Source organism: Neolamprologus multifasciatus, chromosome 20 (assembly GCF_963576455.1).
Source record: "Neolamprologus multifasciatus chromosome 20, fNeoMul1.2, whole genome shotgun sequence".
Classification (NCBI taxonomy): Eukaryota; Metazoa; Chordata; class Actinopteri; order Cichliformes; family Cichlidae; genus Neolamprologus; species Neolamprologus multifasciatus.
In genome coordinates, this window is record NC_140458.1 from 25902832 (window position 1) to 25930736 (window position 27905).

General features: G+C 44.0%; 1 protein-coding gene across 2 annotated transcripts; it reads right to left on the reverse strand.

The window, feature by feature from the left end:
* Positions 1-3246: 3246 nt before the first annotated feature.
* epha2b (eph receptor A2 b) lies at positions 3247-26181 on the reverse strand. 2 transcript variants are annotated; one of them, XM_085145325.1, is made up of 17 exons: positions 25948-26181; positions 25205-25284; positions 23087-23735; positions 12506-12661; positions 11798-12142; positions 11485-11612; positions 11036-11207; positions 10863-10959; positions 10086-10141; positions 9842-9967; positions 8928-9113; positions 8750-8811; positions 8376-8585; positions 8118-8267; positions 7791-7984; positions 6740-6895; positions 3247-5370 (listed from the first exon to the last, which is right to left on the reverse strand). In XM_085145325.1, the coding sequence occupies exons 1-17, from the start codon at positions 26111-26113 to the stop codon at positions 5262-5264; spliced, it is 3042 nt and encodes a 1013-aa protein (XP_085001451.1). In that variant the 5' UTR covers positions 26114-26181; the 3' UTR covers positions 3247-5261. The 2 variants fall into 2 exon arrangements, with proteins under 2 accessions (XP_085001451.1, XP_085001450.1); XM_085145324.1 differs by having other exon boundaries at positions 8916-9113.
* Between the last annotated feature and the right edge of the window lie 1724 nt (positions 26182-27905).

Below are 27905 nucleotides of genomic sequence, written 5' to 3' on the forward strand. Positions count from 1 at the left end.
AGCGTTGCCGGTTTTCAGATCCACGCGTGACACTGAGAGTTGCCAGAAAAACAACACAAACAAACAACAACAACAAAAAGTAAAGGAAGGGCGGCGGTATAGGAAGAGGTCATACATGAAAAAGTGCCTGGGTAATGTTTTCCGCCTTCCTTATTTCTTTTTATTTCTTTTTAAATTGACCTTCGCCCCGAGAACAAAGACATCTAACAAGCCACAAGAAGGAGGGAAAAACTCAGAAAGCGAAAGCCACGGCCCCCACGCACAACAGTCCTCAGGGGGAGGCTCGGGCCCTGGACGCCAAGCCTTCAACATAATCACCACACATGCTATTGTGGCCTGCAGTAAAGCTCTGGTATGGCTCTGCAGCTAACCCTTTCCACCCCCACTCTCACCACCAGGCCTCTCCGTCCCACCTCCTGCTCTTTGTCTGTCTCTCCATGCATCCCTGTCATTTACAGTCCTAATGACAAGACGCAAACTTCCACACATTCAACCCTCGGCGAGCGAGGATAATCGCATTACAGCCGACGACAGGGACGTAAACCGAACTCAACTTGGACGCACTCAGACGTGGATTTGCATAAATCCAAACAGTACAATCAGCAGTTAAACTGTGTGGCTCTGCTCTTCTTTTTCCATAGCGGCTGGAAGGGAAAGAGACAGAGAGAGAGAGAGGGGGAAAAAAATCCACCACGCTGTGAAACACTAAAGGCATGGATGGAAAATAGTGGAATACTTTCTCAGTTTACAGTCGCCACATAAAGCCAAGACTATTTCTAGGCGTCCTATTGGTTTAACAGAGGCAAGAACACGCAGCCAGCTGGAAGTCAAGGACAAAGACTCGTGAGGGACTTAGCGGCAGATCCAAGTTCCCATGCTCCGGCCCTGTAGGGTCTTTTTCTTGCTACTTCACTGGCCTGCAGATTAATTCAATATCTAAATATTGACATTCCTCCTTGTAGTGTGTGGCTCTTATCTGAAGAGTGCATTTACGTCCCCCCCCCCTTCCCCTCCTCTTTACATCAGTAAATCAAAGCTGATAAATTTTCAAAATGTGGACCGCAAGGTTAGAGTGAGTCAGATAAGGTGCAGTGGATCAGTCAAGGTGAAGTGAGAAGTATGGGGCACGTCTAGACTTGTTGGATTCTTGGGCTTGTGCACGGTTACATTTTATTGGTAATTTCTGTCCTCAGCAGGTGTGTGAATGTAAAAGAAACTGATACAACATTCTCCTGTTTCAACACCAATATTTCTATTTCCCATGAAGGTCACATAGAGGGGAGCTCCAAATATAAAACGGCCTTGATGTCTTTTTCAGTGATCCAGTGATTTTATTTATAAGTTTGCTGGGCTGGTCGTCATTCACGGTTCAAATGTGGACTGACACACAGCAGACTCTGAGGCCCGAGACGGTGTAAAAAATAAATAAGGAAAAAGAAAAAAGGAGAAATTATAACCCTATCGTTTACATGAACGGTCCACCAAAAGAAAAAAAACTGAACCTGGCTCAGTGCACTGCGCTGATCAGTTACATTTATGCAAACCCACATTCCTGCTGGAAGAAATGCCTTATTCATTCTGATGACTAAAAGAAAAGCTCCGATGTTAACATACATGACTTTATTTTATAAAATCCTGTCCCACAGCATTAGAAATAGCTGATCTGTGGTTATTGCGTTCTTATTTTCAGGGCAGAGGTGAAAATTACAGTATTAGAAATCACGCTGGGACTTTTTTTTTTTGCATCGTTTTTTGGTTAGTTTAGATAATGGTGCAGACACTAGAGCAAGAGAGGCAGTATCAAAGGTGTGGAAGAACCAAGCAGCAACCTGTGGTGCATTGAAAAATGAAAACAATGCCGAACTGCAGCTCCTAAACTGGACACTTAAGGCCAATTTACCAGTTTACAGGCTGGTTAGATAAAAACAAAAGAACAGCAAATGTCCTTTGTCATGGGTTAATCTTCTTAAAACTCCCCCATTTATATTGTATTAAGGCTTAAAATTAAGACAATTAAAAGCGTGGCTGCTTTCAGTGACAGGTAGGTGCCGTTTCTGTGTTCTGTTGTATTACAAGACACTCTTAATAGTCAGCCTTTCAGCTTCTCTGGTAAGCACATTTTGTTTTAAGCCTGTTTTTCGCCAGCCCGACAGTCTTTGTTACGCTGTCGGGACGGGACAAGAACCAGGAGGAGTCGGACAGACACAGACATTGCAAACCTGCCAGCCGCTAAATCAGATTGTCTGAATCAGTTTATTTGGAAGATGATAGTAATCTGTCATCACATGAATTTGCAAGAATGTGGAAACTACAATCTGACCTTTCAACAGGTGTTTTTAGGGGTTTTTTGTTCTTTTTTTAAGATTAGTTTTGCTAAACTTGGAACGTCTTGTTTTTTTCCCCCTTTATCAGTCACCGAGTTCAGTGTAGTGATGTAAAAATGATAATTTAATGACCACATTATGGGAAAAGGCCAACGTGTAATCAACTGAAACGACCTTCCACTACAACTAACAAAGGGAAATTCTGCACTTTTGTCTCGTATCTCATGCTTAAAAAATGATTGATAGATTTTCTGTGGTGTTAAAACTGGTTTTTATGCATGACTATACTATAAGGATGTAAGATTTGCCTTTCTTGTTCTCATATACACACACCAGGATTCAGTAGCTTGTAGAACCACACTGAGCAGCGATATCTTGATGTGATCATTTTACATACGACTTTAGCCTCTTTGTGGGCATTTCTCTAAGCACAGCTCTCATAACCTCCTTTCCCACTGCAGCACTTTATACAATTGCAAAACCTGGACTTTTGTTTTTTTCCTGTCAGTCTGTTCTGATTGTCGTCCTGACCCAGTTCAATCCAAGCTTTAGCCATCACAGATGGCCTCACATCAGACTCTAGAATACTTTGGTACACAGCGGAATTCATGGTTGACTCAATGACTGAGAGTTGGTCATGTCCTGTGGCTTCAAAACAAGCCGAGATCACGACTCCTCCATGCTGTGTTCGCTGATGATCAGCTCATCAACTTGTTGCACCTGGCTTTTACCTACCCTCATAATTCCTATGGAAGCAGTAAGGGTGTTCTTAGTTCTTCACAGCACTGCATAGAGTCCAGTGAAAACTTTCCTTTCACATTACTGTAAAATTTCACAGCACTACACATCAGATCATTTCCCAAGAAGTAATTAAATGCCACGTTACACTCATATAAGTTTTTAATAAATGCAGGAATCAGAGTTAAATGTGAGATTTTTTTTAATGTTGATTAGATCATATAACTGCTGTAAAACATTTTCAGGAGCAGCCTTGTAATCCGTTTCCACAGAGTTCGTCGAGCACTCTGATTTTTATTACAGTTTCCAACTCTAGAATTAAAAACAGCTAATAGCATCAGCATACCCAGGTGGGTGTAAAAACATTATGGCGTCTTTTAAAAGACACATTCTTCTGCTTGTTTTAATGTCCATCATGCAACAGGCTTTGCCAAACTCAAGACTTTATTGCTCCGCAAATGCAACAAAGGCAGTAAAAAGAAACCAGGAATGAAAAAAGGGACATTACAACTTTTTTTTTTCTCCTTTTTTTTTTTTTTTTTTTTTTTTTTTTAATTACTGACAATAAGAGAGCAAGCTCCAATTATAAACCCAGCTCAATGTTTATCAGGATAAATAAATACAAGTTCAAAATAAATACACTATTAAATACAGTATAAAACAACAGGCACAAAGGGAGGAAATTGCTCTTTGATGAAGGAGGAAAGCAAAAAAAAAGTAGGAGATGCTGCTTTGGAAAGTGATGAACTTAGAAAAATAATCCGTTTGGTAGTTGGTAAATAGCGAAATCATGAAAACTATACAAAATGTAACTGCAATCAATAAAACACAGTAATAAAAAAAAATCCCTTTTCCAAAGATGGGTGTCTAACTGCTACAACAGAATCAGAGATACACTTTGAAAATACATTAAAAATTCAAGTAAAGGAAGGTGTACATCAGTAACACAACGCATTGCAGTCATCAATTAAAGCACTGGGGCACACTGTCCACTATCCACTACTTACTACATTATAGAGCCGCTTCTTTTATATAGACGGAAGCAAACTCTCGCTAAACTCCTAGAAAGAGGCACTTTAACAAAAAAGTCTTTAAATGTCGGAAATCAAGCAACTGTCTATTCATAGAGCTTCATCCAGTCGACGTGTTACCCAAACCAACAAGAATATGAACGAATGTCTGTAAAGCTTTTACAAAACTAAAGGAGACATTGAAATTGCAAACCAAACTATTATTTAGTGTGAAATTGTCTCAACCACAACCACTCATTATTTAATCCTCCCCATTTTTTTTTTCCCAGGGTATGTTTTTTTTTCTTTTCCCCCTCTTCGTTTGCCGGCACACTACAAACAAACGCGCTGCATTCCAATGGAAACTTTTGAGTGGAAACTTTTTATTGCAATTCCTGATTCTTCGATCCAAGTGCTACATTGTAGGTTTTCGTTCCTATAAACTAAGAGAGGGGGGGGGGGGATTCTGTACACATAGAGTACCTCACATGTCCTCTCTTTTTTTTCTCATATAAACATCACTTATAAGATTATAGCTTAATTTCTGCACACAGCCAGGAGGCGGCCAGTAAAAACACAAGGTCCATCTGTGTTTACGCACCCAGGCAACACCATCTCTTTAACTCTGGGCCAGCTCAAGCTCATTTCAGCCACTGCGGCGCTCCGTCCTCACCGGCCAGCCTAACAGGAAATGGAGCAAGGTGCCAATTAAAGGAAGATTTTGTGACATCACTGCCGACCACAGTCACAACAAAAAGGCTGATCACACCTTAACTGTGCCTTCGCTTGTTTGTTTGGTACTGGATACAACAAGCTCAGGGTACGATTTGTGTAAAGCATTCCAAGGAGTAGACTGTTTTATGAACCGTAAATGGAAAAAAAAAGATAGAGAAAATAAAGATAAAATTGCATCTGTACAGAAATTATGGATAGTGAAAAAATAGATATTCAAATATACACAGTCTACTTGATATATTTGTCGGTGTGTATTTGCTCCATTCCCTGTAGATAAGAAGAAATCAGAAAAAATGTACAGTAAGCTTGTCTTATTCAGTCAGCCTGAAAGGATGGCACAGTCCTCTTGATTCTGATGATCCCAAGCCATCCCCGCAGTAGTGCTCCAGCTCCGTTTAGAGTTCAAAGGGCTGCCGGCTGCAGTGCCTGATTTGAATTCCCTTCATTATAAAGATCACACTGCAAACACGCTCAGTGTGCTGGTCTGGTCCTTTAAACCCAAGATGCTGTAGGCAATTCTTTTCAAATGTCCAGGCAGCCTCACTCCGATGTTCTTAATATCCCTGCAAAGGAGACACACACACCAAGGAGGATATATAAGAGAAGCGCCACATGGATTTACAGTCTGGCCACATTCCAACACTTTTCACGCACATCCTTCCTGCCTCTCGAGCCTTGAAGTAATCACTGACTCATTCGACGTGATGAAATGCCAGCCCGGAGCTGAACCGATTCATGCCTACATGGGATGCTTTCCAAGTGTGCAGTCTGCCAAGGCTTTGATTGATCTTTCATAAGAAAAATTAAAAAAGGACATCACAGGGGGCTCGACGAGCGCACGACGCGAACCTGCAAAAGCCCTGCAATGCAGCAGCCTAAAGTCAAAGCCTTAATTACAGCCTTAATTACTTAACAAGGATTCTCCCTGCTGACGATGAATCAGTTGTCTGGCAAGCAGAGGGCGCGTTGTAAATAACTGCTGGTTTTCCAAGAGTGCTACCAGATGCCCCGAGATGGAAACATGGGGCCATGAAATCACACCATACTGTATGACAAATACTTCAAAAGGGTTTGTCTCTGCTTCACAGTCTGCCCATCTTCCCAAGATCAAGACCTACATATATACGTTGTGGCAGAATGGGGTGTGGAGGGGTTTATTTTTGGTTGGTCATGTGGTTAGAAAATGCTCTGGCCCTCGTTATAGACCTAAAGCAACCTTATACTATATGCTTCACTAAGCCTTTCTTCCCGAAACGTTGAGTTCATCTCATTAAATTACCCCTTTTGTAACCGGGGGAGTCAGGGAAGATCTAATTGCCTCGACCATCTTGTGATGAGTTCAGGGAGTACTTTCTGAGCGCACCTCTTCAATCTCTCCAGAAATCACATCCATCCATTTCAATTCAGTAATCTCCTCTAGTTGCTGCTCCTCTACAGCCTATTCCCTCCTCCCCCCCCTCTTTCCCCTACTTTAATGTTGAAGAAGCCACAAAAGGCCTCCGATCTAAACGGGCAAAACTGGCGGTTTGTTAGGGGCTCGAGTAAAAGTGCCGTCCAGGGCAGCGGGTGTGATTGGGTGCAGGGAGGGGAAAGAGAAAGGATGGAGGAGGGCAAGAAAAATAAGAACTGCAGTAACCACAAGCCACCACCATCAGCCGACCACAAATGAGCCCCACTTCTTCTCCTTCCCTCGATTAAATTTTCCATCTCAAACATTTCTTAAGTTGTAACCGAGGCTGGCGATTATATTGAGTGCAAACTATTTTGCTGGCTGTTAAAACTTAACATCTTTGGGAAAACAGATACATGAACTGCCCGAGAGAAGTCCGTCAGGGGCTGGGAGGAAAAACAAGTGTGCAATTTTTGGATCTACAATCTTAAAACCCGTGAGCAAATAAGATAACTGCTACTTTAATATCATGTCACACTTACTCAGTTTTCATCTGCAGGACTTGTTCCATGGCGACAATCCCGGCGCAGGTGAAGTTCTCGCTGTACTGGCTCATCTTGATGGACTCCAGCCATTCAGACACCGACCTGAAGGGAGAGCCATCTGAGCCGCTGGTGCTTGGCAAGCGGATGGATACGCTGGTAAAGTAAAATGGATCCAAATGATAATAATCAGCAGGCTTTCCCCACAACAAAGGCTGATGACAGAACTGCAATTACTGTGCAGGAAACCAGTGATAAAAACCAGTCGGAGGAGTTGGGGCGAAAGATAGCGTGGCATCCTTTGTCCTTTCTCACCGTTTCTGGCTCTAATGCTTTTTCACAAAGGTGAAAGTATGTATTCTCACACACAAAAAACATCAAAAACAAAAGAACGGAAAACAACAAAAAAAAACTTTAGTCTTCCTTTAAAAGGAGTGCACGCATAATTCTTCCATTAGCCCAACAGCAAAGGTGTCAGTGTGTCCTGATGTTTTTAAGTATAACATCTTAAACACTGCCACTGCCCCAGTTGACCCTAAACATCCTGCAATTTTGTAAAATTAAACTTAATGGTTGAGCTGCTGCCTAAAGCTCTCTTTTGAAGCCAGGAAAGGTTGAGTCTGAAGTCAGACGGCCAACTCTGAGCTGAGCGTCGAGTCAGATTAGTCACGTTTTAAAACGCCTGTGACAAAAGTCCAGTCAGACGTCAGTCAAACTGTTTAAAAAAAAAAAAAAAGCTTTGATTTATTAAATAAACTGAGTCATTTCCCTGACAGACTTGTTAATAATGATGTGCATAGTCTTCAATGCACATCGCATGGCTCCGTCTTAACATCTAGCAGAAGGGAAGCTGAAAGAGCTCAAAGGACGTTTACATAAATGAGACAGAAGGAGGGGGAAAAAAATAATTTATATTATTATTGTATTGCCAAATGTTTTGGTTAAAGGGCTCTTTCCAAGAACTGGTTGCTGATAGTGGCAGCCACTGTAGAGTCAGCGCTAGAAAAATATGCACTATAAGCCCTCTGCCTAGTGTTTAAATAAATCTTACCGTGGGTCAAAGTCTGCAATGGTCTTCAGGGACTCTGGGCTGCGCAGCAGCTTGTCCAGCAGGCTCACTATGTCTCCGAAACGCGGCCTCTTGGCGCGATCCTGGAGCCAGCACTGCAGCATCAACTGGTAAACGGCTGAGGGACAGTCCATAGGTGCTGGGAGCCTGAAAGCTTCATTGATGGCCTTCATCACCTGGAAACAGTTGATCTCGTCAGCCCTTTTTTTTGTTTGTTTTTTCTCTTTAAAATGACAGGGTTCTTCAAACTTTGTGGTCTTTTTTTTTTTTTTTTTTTAATTCTATGAAGTTTGCTTGTCTGGCACATACCTCGTGGTTGCTCATGTCCCAGTAAGGTCTTTCTCCAAAAGCCATAACTTCCCACATGACTATGCCAAAACTCCACACGTCACTAGCCGAGGTGAACTTCCTGTATGCTATTGCCTCAGGAGCTGTCCAGCGAATCGGAATTTTACCTCCCTATGCGAGAAAAAAAAATGTTAAAAAACGGTAAGAAACAGATCTTTAAAACGTGGTAAGATGATTCTGGCTGGAGAAAAGCTCTCAGGAAGGCCCACATCTACTCACGCTTGTGGTGTACGTGCCCTCAGGATCGTCCTCCAGCACCCGGGACAGGCCGAAGTCAGACACTTTGCACTCCATGTTGTTGTTGACGAGGATGTTGCGGGCAGCCAGGTCTCGGTGGACGTAGCTCATGTCAGAGAGGTACTTCATGCCTGCAGCGATGCCACGCAGCATGCCCACCAGCTGGAAGGAAGAAATCTCACCATCATGGTCCTGGTGTAAGAAACAAAACAGTTATTATAATAACTTAAAAAACAAAACAGAAAAAGGATCAAACTCTGAACTTCAGAGCTCGTTCTTGTGTTTTTAACAGCTTCTTTGTGGCTATACATCACAGAGATAGTTGCATTAGTAAAAACTGTATGTTGTGGACTTACCCTGAGGTACCTATCCAGAGCTCCATTCTCCATGTATTCAGTTACAATCATGGCGTGTTTAACTGCACAAAGAAGCCACCAAGAATAATAAATTACACATCTTTCCATTGCACCAAAACAACTGAAACATATAAAAGAAGCTTAGAAAAGAAGCGGTCAAACTCACAGAAACCCTTACATTTGGTAACCACTCCCTCTAGGCGAATGATGTTCTGGTGGGAGAACTGGCCCATGATGGAGGCCTCGCTCAGAAAGTCCTGCCTCTGTTTCTCGGTGTAGCCAGGCTTCAGTGTCTTGATAGCCACTGCCACCTCTTTCCTCCCCGGCGCTTTCAGAATACCGCGGTACACCTCGCCAAACTCCCCTGCAACAAAAAAAAACAAACAAACAAAAAAAAAAAAACACCATCACTCAGACACTTGAGTTGAAAACTAGATGCCCAATATTGGAATATGCATCTGATACATCTCAAGATTTTACCCACAGGGGTTTGGCTGTGCTACAGATTGAAAATAAGGAAGTCTGTGCGGCTGTTTTGCCCGGGGCTCTCTCATAGAGGTGTGTTCTCAGAGCCTGATTCTCTGTTGTTGTTTTATTAGCCTGTAGTTCAGGGTGGTGGTGGGGGGTGGGCATGGGAATCAGCTGTCACGAGAGGAGAACGGGTGGGGGGCACGTGGTCATGGGAAGCGGGTGTTGGAAAAGGCCGTTTGCTTACAGGGTAAAAGGTGGTCGCAGTTGAGTAAACATATCATCATGTGGGGCAGAAAATGGGAAAAAAAAAAAAAAAGCAGACAGCGCTCAGGAAGGTGCTCTGATATCATTCCAAAACACCGTTCTTGCAACAGTTTCTTTTTTGTGTAAGTGTCAATTTGAGCCACGACAAAGAAGGTGCCACAGCCAAGAAGTTGCCATACGATAAAATGTCTCAACTTGTTGACGGATGTTAATCTCACGGAAGTAACCACCGTCAGTCACCCTGCTAAGCTGTGGAAAATGCACAATGTAAACAGCGAATTTGGGGGATTGGAAAAATCTTTCAACGTCTCAGAGCTAAGACCCACAACAGACCGTCTCAGCAGGGATGTCACTCACCAGCTCCGATGACTTTCTGTTTGGTTATGTGGCTGGGGTGGATTTCGGTGGCAAACTTGAGGACGGCCACGTTGGGGTCCTCGTATGTGTGTGGATCCACGTAGGTCTTCAGAGGCTTCAATTGTTCTGTCAACCAAAGGAAGCGACAACAACAACAAACACTGTTATTGTAGGTCGACAAATAAATCAAGTCAATTCATTGAAATGAGACAGAAAGGTGGGAGAATTTTTTTTTTTTTTTTACCTGGGGTGGAGAAGTACGTGTCCTCTGGTCCTTGCCTGGTGTGAGAGTTCCTTTTTCTAAAAACAAAACAAAAAAAGGAATAAATAAATAAATAAAATCCATCTGCAAATTAATGCCCTACTTTATCTCTTTATTATTTTCCTCCTTTAACATCAAGAGCACATGGAAACCTTTGTAGCAATTTTTCTTTTGCTCTAAGGTTTTCAGAAGGATACCAACACTGCTGCATCCATTCAGAAAGAAGTGGCCCTTTGATAGCGACTGTCGATAGGCTGTGTTTGCAAAGCTGATTTAAAGACTGAAAGACAGACGAGCAGGCGGGGAGGGAGGGAAGTAGACAGGCGGGCTACAGTACAATCTGCTACAGCAGAGACCCAGGTCACCTTTGACAAAGTACCTGTGGCCTGGTGCAGAAAGAACCAAGCCCCTCTTATCACCAACAATGTACCACTCTGGGCAAATTTCCTTTCAAGGGCCCCCCCACTACCCACCCAACACTCACTAGAATATCACCATTGAGGAATGACAAGGCACATTCAACGCAAATTCCTCGCCAGTGAATGCTGGGACACAAATCCAGATAAATAGAAAGAGAAAGCTGGCTAAAGGAAGAGAAAAAGTGAGAGGTGAGGAGAGATGAATGCGGGGGCCATTTGGAGGCCCCTCAAAAAGGAAAAGCAGAAGAATGAGGGAGGAAGCTGGTGGAGGAGGACTTATTCTGACCGATTAGCAGACAGAAAGTGGAGGGAAGGGAAGCAGAGCGGGACGTTTACTGACCGTCTGTGGAAGAAAAGGAACACGAACACTACAATCAGCATCGTCGCCACCCCAACTGCCGCCACTAATAAGACTGTGTAGTTCTGAGACGGGCTTCCTGGAAGAGGAAACGAGGTTAGACGCACACATCTGCATGAAACTGGTGAAACTTGTAGAGGGATTCTGCTCCGTACCTTCAGTCAAGGTCTCGAAATGCTCCTCCTTTCTGGAGCCTTCGGAGTTGTCATCGCTGCCGAGGGCCTGCACAATGAACAGGTAGGACGTGCCCGGGGCCAGATCTTTGATTTGCGCAGAGTTCTTGTCGAGCGTGAGCACGGTGTAGGTAGTCTTATCAAGGTTATCATCCTGGGAGGCAGAGGAAGAAATGTGATCTAAGCAGTGTTACTGCAGAAGACGTGATCCTGCAGCCATTTATAGCATTTAAATCAGTGGCTTAAGGTTATGGCCAAAATGGTGATATCTGATTTTGAAATCGTGATGATAATTATGAATACTCAAAATAGATCCAGTGGATCTGTTATTTCAACAACATGCGAAACACACATACACTGACACAAAAATGATACATAAGGCAAAGTTTGATTTCAGGGCATTCCTGGTGAGAAAAACAAAAGATGCTCACCTTCTTGTGGTAAGTTAGTTTATACCGGATGTGAAGCTGGGCACGTGGTCGAGGGGATACATCCCAGGAAAGAGCCAGGCTGGTGGAGGTCTGTCCCACCAGTCGCATTGAGGTAATTTGGGGGGGGTCTAAGGAGAGGGTAGAGAATATTAGGGGTTTTTTTTATGTGAAAAGCTGAGAGGATATAGGAAACAATAGATAAAATAATAGTTAGACTTTAGAGATAAAATCCGACAGGTCATCTTTCAACCTGTGGAGCTGTCGCTACCTCACAGATAGCCCCACACTGATGCTTCATATCAGCTGCGCTCACCTGTGTAGTGCAGAAATATAGTGACATTGCTCCTGGATGCTGGCCGCTGCGCCCCACTAGCCCACTGTGACACGCCGCTGTGCGCCTGCACGATGAAGGTGTAGTTGAGGTGAGCTTCCAGCTCGCTCACTGACACCCTGGCCTCAGTCAGCTTCGTGCTCCCCGGCTCATAGCGAACTCTCTCCCCACAGGGCTGACACACAACCCCATCGCAGCGCTGGCATTCCACGCTGTAGGTGATGTCATTACGACCTCCGGTGTCTTCAGGGGGGGTCCAGGAGAGGATGAGTCTTCCCACGGAGGGCTGACGGACAGCCGAAAGATCTCGTGGTGCAGAGGGGGGGCCTGGTGAGCACAGGTTTGAAATGCATGCAGCATTAAGAGCAACAAAGAGGAGAAGCACACGATGCCAGATGTGGAATTTTTTTTTCAGCTATGACTGGAAATATACTTTTTTTTTTTTTTTAGAAAAGAAGTTTGATAAAAATAACTTTTAAACATGTCCGGTGTCGGCTGAAAGTCATGCTGCCAGTTCAAAACCATAAACACACCCCTGCACATCCTGAAGGATTCACAGTCACTTTTAAAATGTCTGTTTTCATTACACACTGGAAAGGTCACGTGTGGAAATGGCACTGGTTGCACTGGCCGAGTAGCAAACACATCCTCATTTCAAATGTTTCTTTTTTCTTCTTCTACGGGTCTCACCTGAGCAGGGTCCAGTAGAGGGGTCGGTTGGGGCCCGGAAGAAGCCATCCTTGCAGGGACAAAGCACAGCACCATGTTCCAGCGTATCGGTGTTGGCAGGACATGGCTCGCACGCGTCACTCGATGCCTCCGCTTTGAAAGAGCCAGGCCGACATTCTGTAGAGACAAAGACGACATTTGCATAAGCAGCAGAACAACAAATGACTTCAGGCAGCATCCCAAATGACAATGCAAAGCTAGTTTCTCCAGATCTTTCTACACCCGTCAATAGACCAGCAATGCTGTGAACTTTTGACCTCATGTGCAACACAATCAGGCTAAGTTGACATGTCAAGACGAAAAGTCACATTTATACAGGGCTCAGTAATTTGCTGGTTGCAGACAGGGATTGATCCAACCTTCCAATTAGCAGATGACCTGTTCTACCTCCTGAGCTTCAGCCACCTCCAAGTGAAAGATATTTTGTAGGGAAAACATGTGCAAGAGTTTGCATGGTGCTGGCTCTACTTATTAAAATACTCAGATGAGCCCAACCCAGCCTGCACTCCTGCCCTTTACTTCTTCAACCACTAACGCCTCCTCCCTCACTCCACTGCTGGCTTCTCACTGTTTCTCAAAGCACAACCAGTTATGCCACATTTGACGATACTTAGGTTTTCAGTGCTGCAGCGGGAGAGAGGAATGGAAGCAACAGCTTTCATTAAAAACACCAAGAATCAGCCCAAAACTGCATCCGCGTGCGCCTGACAATCCATCATCTCTATTTTTTTTCCTTTTACAGAACCACATGCAGATCTTTGAAACTGTATCGCTCAGATAAGATGACACCCGATTTCACACGTCCAACTCTGAATAAAGAGACGCAGGTAGGGGTCCAGCTGTGCGTAGCCGCGGTGAAATACGAACTTAATGTGGTGTGAAATCTCAGAGAGAGCGTGCCGTAAAGGGGAGTGAAAACGAGATGGCTCCCCATTAACTCCGCGAGAGCATTCCAACGCCTGCTGCCGCTCGTGTCCTCGCGCCGTTGCACATTCATCCACACACGCGTTCATGTGTGCACCGAACACATGCACAAAATACACATACATGTATGCAAAGCACAGCCTTGGACACATGGGACAATCTGACATCAGAACAGGGATTATGTCCACTGCCTGTCACCTGTTCACATCCCTCTGCTAAGTCAGTTCAACTACACACACATATACATAATATATACATACACAAACACAAAAAAAGACATCTCTGCCTTTGTTCCAAGTTGTATTCCTGGAGTAAATAGCTAATGACAGACCTTTACATTTTCTCACTTGTAAAGGTTCAAGTGATAAAAAAAAATTCAAAAGAAGTGCTAGAAATAAAGAGATCAGACAATGTAAGAACCCTTCATGATATTCAAAGACTGTGGTTAACGCCACTGACAGAGGAAAAGCAACAAAACATTCAAATCAAAGGCAAAATGTACGTGTTCCAACAGGGGCGACTTATAAAGGAGAGCCGAGGATGACGATAAAATCAGATTCACGCAGAATTATTTCACTGAGGTTGAAATGAGTCAAAGTTTATCTGAAACCTACAAGTGCCCACACACAAAAAGAAGACAGACAGCACGTGGCTGTGGCTCTGTTTAAGATATATCAAGGGGATTTCCTCAATAAACCGTACATTTCACTCCAGCTTCGCTTATTTTTTTTCCCTCAATCTTTGCGGGTTGGGAGCTGCGCTGCTGTGAACGGGTGTGTGTGTTATATAAGGATTATAAGACAGAAAAAGACGCTCAGCTTGAGGTATTTGTTTTGTTTTTTTAAAAGTTTGGCCAACAGGCTTACGCGTTACTCAATCCTCCCTCAAGACAGCGCCTTGTTTCTGTCTCAGCCAGCTGTTTCACCAATAGCTACTGCTACTCATTAACACAGACGAGGCAAGAGGACAGGAGAGGCAGGAGAGAGGTGGTGTGAAGGGGACAGAAGAAATACTGTATCCTGCTGAGGACTGAAGAAAAGAGGGGAGAAAGAAAGGAGACGGGGCAGGGTGAACTCGCTCATTGAGAAGGGGGAACAGCTGCTGCCTCAAACCCCGATTCATACCCCTACCTCTCCTCCTCGTAATCCCCAAATTCCTTCCTCCTCTCCTTTCTCTCCTCCCGGTCGCCTCTAAAAAGCCTCCCAGCTAACCCATTAACATTGCTATTCACCGCTGACCAACAGGCAAAGAGAATGCCATGCCATTCAAGTGCTGAAAGAGGGAAAAAAAAAGAAAAACAAAACATACAAACAACCAAGCGCTGCAGATGGGAATAGCCGGAATGCCACATGGCAACTGAAAAGAGGAGGACTAGCCTCTTTTTGGCGCTACAGTGCCGGCTGCAATGCATCGTGGTCAGGCCTGCGGAGATGATGGCCTTACTCTGCGAGTCCCCTCTATAATCAAGATGCATTCCAGCGCACACCACCCAACAGGAGGCCTGTACCAGAGCGCCTTGAGAGCAGATTCATTTTCAGCCCAGGTCTCCGCTGTAACAAAAAAAGGTCAAGGAGTTTGTGTATCATGAACATTTGAGTCACTGTGACGGTAAATGAAAGTAGATGATTCTCTGCTGAGGTATTTGATGAGAAAATTCCTCGACAAAGGAGAAAAGACCGGTGAAAGACAACTTCCTTGTTCCACGGAGAAGGTGGAGAGAGGGGCTTTGGATTGTTGCTGGACACAACAGGAAACAGGAAGTGTGAGACTGACGCAGACTTCCTTCCTAAAGCAGCCAATCAAAGCATGGAAGCATAAGGGGAGCGTGACCAGGAGAAGAACCGCCGCTGTGGCTACCAGAGACCTGAGACAGAATAATAACCCAAAAGGAAGCCAGAATGTGTTGACCCAACACGAACAGAGGCACTAAACCCACAAAGAGAGGGGAGGGCCTCCTTAGATGAATGATCGTGTATACAAATGTCTCTCAGCCAACTTCTTCAGAGTTGAAGCATTTCACAAAGTTAGACTGGCCATTTTTTCCCCTCCCTGTAGCTACAAAGAAAGGAACTGTTTGTCATTTGAGAGGCCCCGTGTGCCTCGAGTGGCTCTGTGTTTGTTTATTGAGAGTGAGTGCAGGGGCCCGCTACATTGCTGGGAGCCTGAGTGGCTCTGGAGTGGGAGCCTCCGATGGCCACCCCATAAGGCTTGTCAGCTGAAGTTAAGATGGATGGAGACGCCGAAATGATGAATGCACGGTCGGAAAGATGGATGAATGGGTAACATGGTGGCTCAACAACAGGAATCGGCCCTCAGGACTCGGGCAGCACATGGTAAGGGGAAACCCCCCTGGTCCCCCAACAATTGAAGCCAGTGCAGGGCTTTTTAAAGGCAGTAAGGTCATGTCTGCCTCAGGGCAATTGTGAGTTAAACTGTGCATGGCTTACAGGGAGTCAGTGGCCAAGTAAAACAAACACATGCTCGCAGTGAGGAGGAGGAGGAGGGAGAGAGAAAGGATAAATTCGGAACTACAGCCAGTGAACAGAAAAGAAAAAACATCTTGCAAAAATAATACCAACCAAGAAATAAATGCAATGTCTAGATCTTAATCAGAACGGCTCCCCGAGTATAACTGAAGGCATTTGCGTGTACCCTTGTCTTCTTATTACACTCCCCATCCCCCTGTTTTTCTCCACCTTGGGACAAACCTGTAATTGCAATATGTCATGTCATTTTGTTTGTATGTAGGGTGACAACACGCCATTAGCATTTTGGGGTACTCGGAGGTAGTGGAACAATGGGGGTCTGTGTTGGAGGAGGTGAACTGGTAATATGAGCTGGGGTGTGGGGGTCACGGAGGTAAAGGAGGGGAGAGCAGCAGAAGGCAGTAAAGGTGTAAGGGCTGAGAGCAGAGTGTGCATGTGTGCATGTTGGGGATGGGGGGGTGGGTAGAGAAGCATTAGTCAAAGGGATTAGCTGACCAATGGAGCAGCTGTAAGGGCATTACATCTGTTTTACAATTGCTCTCAGGCTTTCATCTGGGGTTGCTAACAAACACAATAAATTCCCCGATCTGCTTTCGCCTCTCACTCCCTTTGTCCACCCAGATTCACTGACAGGAGGAGGAAAACTGGGAGAGAAAGGTCGAGTCAAGCAGACACGAAATGTGCTCAGCGTTTCTAAGGTTTTGCAGATGCATCGAAGAAACCAGTACTGGTTGAGGTGAGCCAACACGGACAGCTTCAAGTGGTTTTCCGCAAAGCTGCTTGGTAGAGCCAGACGACCAGGTGGCAAACGCGACACCCGTTTTACTACACCACAACAAGCCAACAGGTAACACGCTGGATGCTGATCACTGTCTGCTTCCTGGCTAGGGGAAGTGGCCAAAATGAGACCGAAATGCACCAATAAACAATAAAGGTTATCAGGGAGGACAACGAAATGGAAAGCGGCTGAGCAAGGCCGCTCGGCATCGACCGACAATGGAAAGCCCTGAGCCAACGGGTTGGGAGTCACCAAGGGATTAGGTGACCTCCGGTTTCCGCTGTGGGCTCGTCCTGTTAGCAGTGAAGGGCGGGTGGATGATGTGTTGTGCTTGGGGGAGGTGGGGGTGACTGACTGACATGGGGGAAGGAAAGTGCTGACCTCACACACCAGCAGTACAATACAATGCGCTTCACATCGGCTCCTACACACACACACAGCCTGCAGGCTCAGGAATGTCACCAAGAGGAAATATGTCCCAACTTCCCCACCACAACCAACACACACACTAAAAAGCTAAAAATTGCTAAGGGTCAGTTGTTTGGGCCAATGGACATTTGGAAACTAAATAAGGCGACTGCAAAAACAAACTGGTTGTGTTGGTCAGAATGTTGAGGACTCCAATTAAAGCTGCACTAATCAATTTTTTAAAAATACATTCACAGCACTACGTGTATATCAAAAACACTTGTTTGTCATGACGAACACGAAAAATAAACACTTCCCGTTAGTTCTAAAGAACCTTTCCCCCCGTTTTTCACTCATTGTTTTGGTTTTCCATGACATGAGGATTGCTGAACATCCAAAAACTAGCATTGTTCTCAGTGCCTCAATGTTCATATAATTATTTAATGATAAATAATAAAATACACATGGAAACCACTTGTGCTAATTACACTGTAGATGCAAAGCTATACATTTTGTAGGTTTCAAAAAGTGGGCTTCCCTCTCATGTGCCTCACAGTTGTTTGCTCCACTGCCTACTAACTCCTTAATTTAACTTGGGCGATGTGTGAGACTTTGGTCTTTAATTCTGCAGCTCAAGTGACTACAATTGCATTTTTCGCTTAGCTAAACCTTAATGTGGCTGCCATATTGATACATTGCACATCTAAATGTTTCGGAGGCAGGAGGTCTGCCTACAATTAAAATCATTAGAACTCACTGAATTTTCAGCAAGTGTTTTAAGTGGTTAGTACTGTATGCTGGCCTTGGGGGTTCAAACACACTGCAAATTAGGAAAAGACCAACAAAGAGAAAAAAGCTGCAAAAAGTACACAAAATACAACGGAAGTTGAATAAAACTCAACGGAAATAGAAAAAAGGCTGTGCAGAAAAACTCCCAAATTTTAGGGGGAGAAAATAATGTGATGGAACAGCTGTGGAAGTAAGCTAACAGGAAATGGCTAATAGCAAACATGCATCTACGGTATTATATGAATTAAAACATGCATTACCTGCAACTTTTTCGCCCTCACAAGGTTAGACGCAACTGTTCTGTCACGTTAATGTCTCCGCAAACACACTGTTGAGTTTTATTTAACTTCCATTGTGTTTTTCTATTTGCTGGTGTTTTCTTGAGTTGCACTTGGTTTGACCTCTCAGGGCCACTGTAGGGTTAGGTATTCACCTCAATTTTTTTTTAAAAATATATACATATTTTTTAAAATAAAATCATGAAGTGCACCACGGCTCGACCGCAACACCAGTCACACTTTTTAAACCACAGTAGCATGATTAGCTGCAGTCCACATTAAAAACTTGTGCTACATTTTCTGTCATCTTGTTTGAATTAACTGCCAGTGTTCTGCTCGCTACAAGCGTGGCCCAACAAGACTGTGCATGACACCACTTGAAAGTCCACCCCCACCCCCATTACCTAACCAGCTCACTCAAGTTCAGCCCGCTAGGCAGATGTTAGCTTGGCGTAAGATCTGAGAAATCCAAAGTAAATCAGTGTAATCACAGTGGGTTTATAGCCAAGGTTATATCTAGACTGTGCATCTAAATGAACAGCATTGTCCAACGAGTTTGTGACTTAAGCAATTTCCCCCCCTTTTTTTCCCCTATTTTGGAAATCAGCCACAGGGATCAAAGGTTAAAAGAGTTTGGTAGAGCAGAAAATTTCAGTGTGGGGATTATCCTGCAGGAGTGAGATGATTCCATTGTGTAAAATCCACTTTAAGCCAGCTAAATGAAATCCCTGTCATCTTGAGGAGTGGTGCCGTGTTCACGTCTTTGCACAGTCACCATCAGTTTGAGTGAAATTGCACAACACCTTTGTTTTAATAAGTCTGCAGTCACCATGAGGAACCAGCTGGCTCTCAGCGCAACCAGATTAAAAGATTTACATCTACTGAAGTGTCTATCTCTGACATTTTAGATTGCAAATACCAGATCAAGTATTTTGTTTTTAAATATTTTACTTCCATCAAATGTTTATGTCTTAACCATTACATGAAGCCAGTTGTTTTTTCCTCTCCCCGTCCACTAAAAACTCTCCCATTGGCAGAATTGTTCTAATTTAGCTTCTATTTATCTTTACGAGCCACTTGCGGAGAAATGTATTTATCAAGGGCTGAGATGAGAATTGTACACAGTCTAAATAGTCCCATCATAGCCGTGTGAAACGGGATGTTTAAACTCCATTGGTGTCATATTCATGACCTGAACCCCGGCGAGTAATAACAGCCACTCAGTGATTTCACAGGAGACATGAACACAAGACGTGGAGGAAAGACTTTTTGTTTGTCTGTAAGTTTATTGTACTTGGGGCAGCTTCTGCAACAGTGTGCGTTTCGGGAGTAAATTGCGATAAAATGACGATGCAAATAATCCGCTGAGATGAGAAACTATTAAATGAATACGAGATGAGAGGGCGGAAAATTGAGGCTAAAACAGAAAGACTCTTCAGGGACAGGGAGGATGTTGGGAGAGAGGGGGCAGAGGACGGTAAAAAGAGAGATTGCACAAAGGCAAAAAAGCAAGCAGAACCAGTAGTTACTCTGCTTAAAAAGACTAAACACACCCAAGTCAATTACTACCCATACAAATCACTCACCACAGCATGCAGTCACAATTACAACAGTCACCAACTGTTTGTTACATCAGCTGAGGACGAGCTCGGAAACACGGACTCAGAGAGCAAGAGGTGGGGGGGGGGCGAAAATGGTTTACTGGAACCTTTTTGGAGAGAGGAGTCGGAACTTTACTGGAACTCGGGGGAACAGTTGTTCCACCGAAAGTGCCCTCAGCAGTCCAAATATTCCACACTGCGTGTCTTTTTCTTTTTCTATAGCGTCTTCTGTAAACCATAATATGGGATTAGGCCTTATTTGTTGAGGCTTTAGAGCGACCGATGAGGTGTGGACCAGGGCACTTAGACACAAACACCAGAGGACCAGCTGTGATCCTTTGAGGAGGTGCAACGGGTATGCCGTTGCATTGTGCCAGGGAGGACTGTGGGTAAGGAAGGGCGTGATCAGCTGCAGAGGAAAACTGTGTCAGTGTCAACAGTGAGTCACAAGGGGAAAGTGTTGAGGTTTAAAAGACTGACCAGGTAATTGAAAGAAGGTTGTGATTTTTTTCCCCCCACAGAATAAAAAAAAAGCAAAGTTTATATCCACAGCATCCTGATCCATAGCAGATGGTGATGGGAAACAATCAAAGAAAGCTTCCTCAGTGCTCTATTTACAGTTTAGATTAAGTGGGGGTTTTTAAATACAATTTTTTGAACATTTTTAAGCATTAAATAAAAAGCTTAATTAAAAAAAAAAATGTAAAAAGAGATTTTTTTTTTTTTTACAAAATCTACACTTGTAAAGTATCTAAAAGTGTCCCAATTTTAAAAACCAACCCCCCCCCCCCCCCCCCTAAAAAAAACCCATCTTGTCAGCCTTGCTGACTCATATGATTTACAACCAGTTCATAAAAACGTTTACAATAACTGCTCTAAACACTCAGTGCAGTGCAGGAAGCGATGCGTTTTATCTTCAGGGTCTGTTTGCTCGGTTCTGAGCATCGACAGCCACCAAGAGAACAGCGCCACACACCAAATAGAAAAAAGAAAAAAAATATAGAAAGAAGACAGAAAAAATAACAACAAAAAACATCAGAGGTTTAAAAAAGGGGGGGGAGGGAGAGAAAAGAAAAGGGGGGAAAAGATCCCTGTGGTACAGTTTGACAGAGAGTGATCTCCAAGCCAAAAAAGTACCACAGTGAGGAGCTGTGATGAAGAGACGGGAGACAAAAACCAGATGAAGTCACAGGTTTCTACTTTAACAGGTCCCACGGGAGGAGCGAGGAGTCATAAAAGTGAGTGAACACATTGCCGAACATGGAAACTTTCAACCCAAGTACGAAAAAGCGCCACAATTGAAGTTTTGTGGTTTCTCCCGTAACAGCGCACCACACAGGAAAGAAGCGGGGAGAATGATTAACTGTGCGTCGGTAGGATATTCCACTTTAAGCTCTCTGAACCATTCATCTTGGCCCACACTGCAGCTCTGTGATTCATTTCCACCTTCATCTGCAACTGCCCTCATGCATCTTAGGCCTCTCATTTAACTTCATCCTGGTAGTTTTTTCCCCCTTGGGGGGGGGGGGTTCTTTGTTTAGTCATCTTTATGTGAGGGCTCGACCCGGAGCTGCTCTTCCCCCTCCTGGGAATTCCACAGGTCTGGAGTAATGCTGGAAGGCTCCTCCTCAGCAAACCGATCAGGAATGTATCAACCACGAGGGAGAGGAGGTGGAGGTGTGCTCCACCGGCCATGCGGTGGGAAACACAGCACTTCATTGTTCTCCTACCTTTACATTCCTCTCCTCTCTCCATTTAAAAAAAAAAAATCACGCCCCCTCCTCTAAACACAGCTTCTCGTTTTTGCATGACCCCCTCTCTCTCGCTCATTCCTTCCTGCTTCTCCTCCCTAATCATCTTACCTGCCACTTTCCTGCAGCTAGAAATGATCTACTGACAGAAAACGTAATCGCTTTTAAAACAGCGCTACCACTGGTGGGGAAACTAAATGGGAAAGTAGATCTGTTACAGAGCCACAGGTGGATTTACAACCGCTGCCCCCAAATGTCTTTCAGATGACGATTAGAGGTATTCATACCCGTATACGAGTGATTCAGGTCAGGTATGTGGGTGGGTACGACCAAGTGTCACGAGCAGCAGAGAATGAGGCTCCTGAGTCTTCAGGTGTTCAGTCATGGAAACGGATCTGAACAGGTCCTTGCATGCCGGGCTGTGCAATATGTTCAAATACACTGCTAAAGTCAGACACACACACCCCACAGTGGAAGCTCAGTAAATCTGTGACAACAGAGGGAGGAGGATCAAGACATGGATGCAGACAGGGGGACATGCAGCCAACTTGCCCATTCACACATAAGAGGAGGGCTTCAGCACTCTGTGACGCTTGATATGAACAAAGTGAGTGAGGCTCAAAAAGCTTCCTCCTGCCGCCTCCCACTTCCCCCCCTCCCCAAACCATCTTTAAAGATGCTAATCCATCACAGTACAGTAGCCTCCCGGCTTCTTTGATCACTTTCAGTCACTCTGACAGCCCTCACCGCAATAATAAAACCCTTCTTTTGCAGGACTTTAGGCTCAACTGCACCACAACTACAAAGGCAAAGGGACAGATGTATCACTGGACGACATATCACACTCAAAAGATAACGAGAACAGGTGATAATGAGGTGGCAGGAAATCAACCTGATGCAACATACTGTAAGCCCTGAGCCATGAAAGGCCATGTGCTTGAGCAAGACTTTAAAATATGTGATTTGAAAGCTGAGTGTGTCTCCAACCAAAAGGTTTCTTTATTTAAAAGATACGTTTTCAATATTTTTTGTTACCAAATGAGATTCACCAGCGATGAAAAATGAATAAGTCAAGTACAACCTGACTCGAAACCTCTTCTCCCAACTTAAGCCTCCATATTACAAAGGCTTTAAAGTGCTTCACATGACTCTTTTCTCAGAACTGCACATTAGTCATAGTGAAACCCAAAAACACTTTTTCTAATTTTACAGGTATCAGTTCAAGGTCAGGGATAATGCCAGGGCATGTACAAGTAGGCCTCAACATTCCTTCCATTGCAAAAAAGAACCATGTTAGCCAAAGGCAGAATTCCACTGAATTACAATCATCATGAAGATCCACACTCTGCCATCCAGGCCTGTTTTACACCCCGTGGCAATTAAAATAAAGGTAAATAGTGACTAATGCTGGATGGGTGCTTTAGAAAGCACACTCTCCTGGGAAGCGAATCCTGGTTTACACCCAGACGAAGCGCCTGTAGACAGAAAGACTTTGAGAATTCCAGAGACTCAATCGCATGTGCTCACCTTGACATGCGTCTTTGACCTCTTCGTAGCCCGGTTTGCACTGGCACTGTCCGACCTGCACCGCCCACTTCCCTTCCTCGGTGCAGTAGATGCGAGGTGACTCCTCACTGGCTGCGTTATCCACGCATACCCCGCTCACTTTTGTAAGTGGCTGGTTCTCACCTCCGGCCACCGTCTCGGGGAACGTGGCGAGATTCTGTACGGTGCCCGGGCAGGTTTTGTAGAAGACCCTGACGGAGAGAAGAGCGATGCAGGCTCCGATGTCTTGAAAGGCCAAGTAGAAACCTTTTCGAGACAGCCCGTCCACCACTCGTGTCTCTGTGTTGATGTGCATTTCATTTTTGCCGGTGATCTCATCCGGAGCTATGGTGGCCACCTTCTTAAACTGGCTCTTGCGGAAGGTGGTGCCCACATCTGCATCCGATTCGGACGTATAGAGGTTGAAGGTTTCCTTGCATATTAACGAGGCTCCGTCGAAAGAGTTGCAGTCGCGTACGATAAACTTAAGTTCCACAAAAACCCGCGAGGCCAATGGATGCCGCTGGATGAAGGTGGTGCGCAGCCAGTTGTCCTGCTCACGCTCCTCCACGTTGCAGATGGAGTACGTGTAGAACTGAGAGCCATTTAGAGTCCTCTGGACAACCTCCCACTAAAGAATAAGAGCACACACACACACACACAAGTGAAAAAGGTTAAGAGGTACAAACACTGAGCCCTGGGCAGCCCATAAGCATGTGCAAACCAAAACTACCAGGACAGCAAAGGAAAAAGGCTCCATCGCACTCCTCATAAGGGTTCAGCTATTGTACTACTGTATGAACGGTATGAGTGTGTGTCAGGGAAGCCATGCTCCACAAATTGCTAATTACTCCCTGTGAATATTTTTACAGCTTCACAGCAATAACACATTTCTGGGACATGGAAAAGTGCACTTTACGAGCAGCATAACAATACAGCAAACCTCAGGGGCTGATGAGCATGAGCATTTCTGACATTGCAAAGATACCAAATTATTTCCAATTCTCGGCCTGTTCCCCAAATAGCTTTGCTGCTTGCATATTAAATGGTGCCACAAATATTTCTGGTGAAAAAAAAAGTGACAGCGAGTTTTAACAAAACCTTGGCTCCTGAGAAACAACTGGCCCCACGGAGACAGAGGCTGTGGTTTAGTCTCTGCATGTAGCCCCTGTCCTATTAATTAAATTTAAAAAAAAAAAAAAGTGCTTAGCTGGCCGATTGTGTGGCTGTGCATATAAACTAAATGTGCAGCAGCAGAACCCACACATCTATAAAACAGCTGGTGAACATTTTTCACAATTTTTACGAGGGGCCCTTAAAACACCTGAGGCTGATTAATGAAAAAGTGAAACTTATGTAAAGGTTTTATTTCTTTTATTTTTTTTTCTCTCTTCAAGAAATTTGGGTGAGCCATCACGAACACGCTTGCACATGCCTTTGACTCATCAGTACATAAAATGAAGCCATTTGCTGTGAATTTGCATGAGCCTGACTGGTCAATTACTGTGAAACTGCAGCCCAATCGGAAGCCATTATATGTTTCTAGTACACTGGTGTAATAATGTGCCGGGCACTGCACTAAATGTAGACGTTTACGTTTCCCCCTCCATCCTAAACCCATCCTCTCCCAAAAAAAAAAAAATAAAAAAAATAGAGAGGCACCACATGCTGCAAACTTTAAAAGTTAATTGCTCTCTGACATACAATTCTGGAGCTGAAGCCTTCAAACCACAAGAAGCCACAAGTATTCCCAGTTGAGCGCTAGCAGCTATTCTGTCTGCCTAAGCTTTTGGTATAGTCCAGACATGCTTGGATGCAGTTCCTGATAGGATCCTGCTACTCTAAGGCATATAAGGTTAACTGATTTTCATTAAAAAAAACAAACAAACAAACAAACAAAAAAAAAAACTAAACATACACACACAGCAGCCGCTCCACATCTAACCACAGGAGTCAAATAGTCAAATATCATCAAAGTGGAGGGTCTACATTCAGCTGGAGCCTTTCCGTGCATTTTCTCAGTGCTGATTTGTCCTTAAGGCAAATTCCAACAGGAAACGTGGGAGCTGGAGGAGAAACCAGAAGCAGAGCTTTACTCACCCCGGTCTTCTCTCCCTGATCTAAGGGCCAAGTCAGCCAGCCCAGTTCATCTCCTGACGCCCTCATGTCCAAAAGCACTTCTGTGGAGACACGAGAACAATTTCAATTTCACAATATTTATCCAGAAAACATTTTGTTTGGTTTGAAATAAGTAAAAATATTTGACTTTTGATTCTTCAGAAGAGATATCTGTAAATAAGAAGCCATGAATAAGTTGGAGTTTTGCTCTTAGACTAAAGAAGCGATCAGATTTTAGTTAAATAAGAGCGGCAGCTTGCTGCATGAGTATTAGACGTTTCATTTGCCACATGCCAGCAAACTTTGATATACTCGAGTCAGCGTGTTGAAATCTATTATTCTTCTTTTAATATAGAGAAGGAGTGGGAGGAAAAAACATCACAGCGCGATCACTCAAATTGTGGCAGATTTCACCTGCTGTTGCGACGTGGTTTACTGAAGCGCACACGAAGTCTCAGCATTGCTGATGGTTAATAATCAAACCAAACTCCGGGAAGTTCTTTTTTTTATCCAAATAAAACATTGAAATAAAGAAAGAGACAGAGCAGTGCAGGACTGTCATAAAGCATGAAGAATATTTCCTGGTTGTTAAAAAAACAACTTTCAAGTTGGTGTCCCGCATGGCACGCATGGCACCCTTAAGCTAAATCTCACAGAAAGATTTAATGCAACCAGGTTTTTAAATGATTTGCTTTAAAAAAAAAAAAAAAAAAAAAGTCACTCACCTTCTTTAGTTTGTATTGTAATAAATATGCCATTGAGAAGTACGTATGAAAACAAATAACGTTTGATTCCACCCAAGAAATCCATTTGGAAAAACTTTTCCTTCCTCTCTCCGCTGCTGGGCTTGGCTGGGACTCTGAGAGGTGAGCACAGCTCGCTGCAGCTCATTCACAAACAGCACGACACGTCACGGACTCCGCCCGCTGGAATGTGTGTGTGTTTGTGTGAGCGAGTGTGTGTGCATGGTGTGTTTAGCGTTTCCAGAGGTGGGAGTGAAAGGCAGTGGGGTGGTGAGGCACTTAGGGACTGTTGGACATTTCACAATTACAAACGAACCATCACGAACATCTCAAAGAGCTTATCATAGTTAGTACAGCCTGGTGCAAGTTTCCAGAGAAAACCTGAAATATTTCTGTGTGCAATCAACCTCAAATTGCACTAAAAGGGCAAAGCACTGTTAGCCTCTGGGAGAGAAGAGGGTTAGACGACAGAACTATTACCCTCCAATGAAAATTACATTAGTAATATTTTTTTTAATATTTCCTAATGCTGTTAAAAACAAACAAACAGAGCATCCAAGTTTGCATTATTGAAAGTTACATTATTTTACTTTGCACACACACAAAAATAAATCACAAAACTCCCCAATCCTACCAGGGTCAAAATAGATGCTAATAGTCAGCTTTTTTAAAAACACATGTCTGCTGAGCAATTCCAGCTCCTTGTTCTTTGACGAATCTCTCAAGCTTCTCCAGATTTGACGGTCTTCAGGCACGGATCTTGATCTTCAGTTCATCTCACAGATTTTCAAAGGGATTCGAGTCAGGGCTTTGTGCAGGCCAGTCAGCAACGTTTACTTTGGTCTTCTGGAGGTAGTTTTTCACAAGGAGCGATGTATGTTTTGCAGTGTTGGGACTAACGCGTTATTAAGTAACGCGTTACAGTAACTACGTTATTATTGTGGTAACGCGCACGGTAACTAGTTATTATGCCAAAACCAGGAACGCGTTACTCGTTACTGGGATTTAGATAGGCTCGTTATTCGTTACTTCGTGTGGTGGCTATCGCGGAGCTTCCACAGATTCAATAACATTAGCAAGTGGTGGAAGCCAGCAGGTGGATGAAGGAAAAGGGAGGCAAGAGGAGAGACCCGAAGCGGCCGCTGGTCCGAGAGTGTCAGGTGAACTGAACTTCAGGTAAGAAGTTATAACCTGCAGTCCATCTGGGTCAGATATGAACCAAGTTTAGGTGGAGTTTATTTTCGTTATGCTGACTTTTTCGTACTGCCTGCTAGCTAGCATGACGGAGTTTCTATACAGCTGGGTGGGTGAGCTGAAAAGGAACACAATTTGTCCCGGACTTCAGCTACAATGAAAGAGACACAAAGTTGGAGTTATTCTGTGTTTACGCTGCACAGCTGCCTCTTCTTCTCTCATCCTCTCACCCTCCCTCTCCTGTTTCTACTTCAATCATGAAACTGATCAATGATCAGCTGATCGGCTTTTCTCTCTTGTTTATTTATCGCCCACTTTGCGCCAGAAAGAGGAAACCAGCGGATGTCACGGTAAACAACAGCAGCACTTTTAAGCTTGATCAGCTGTTGTTAGAATTTATTTAATATTAATTAAGTATCAGCTGATGTTTGCTGGAGCCACAGCTGTAAACCTGCTGGTCATGATATCGCTTTGAATATGTGGTGAGAGGGAAACATGAAGATGAAACCAGGAGATGACAGCTGGTAACTGTGCAGGGGCGGGTCTAGCAAAGTGTTGCCAGGGTTCCATGTAGGGCATTAAAAGGGAAAGGGGGGCACAAGGAAATACTTTTCTTATTCTCATTTAAAATGTCTCACTTTAAAAAAAAAAATTATCTGAGTCTTACAACAAACGATTGATAGATTGATACATATATACCATCAGAACAGTGTACATCACTGTCACAACAGTGTTTATTTTCATTC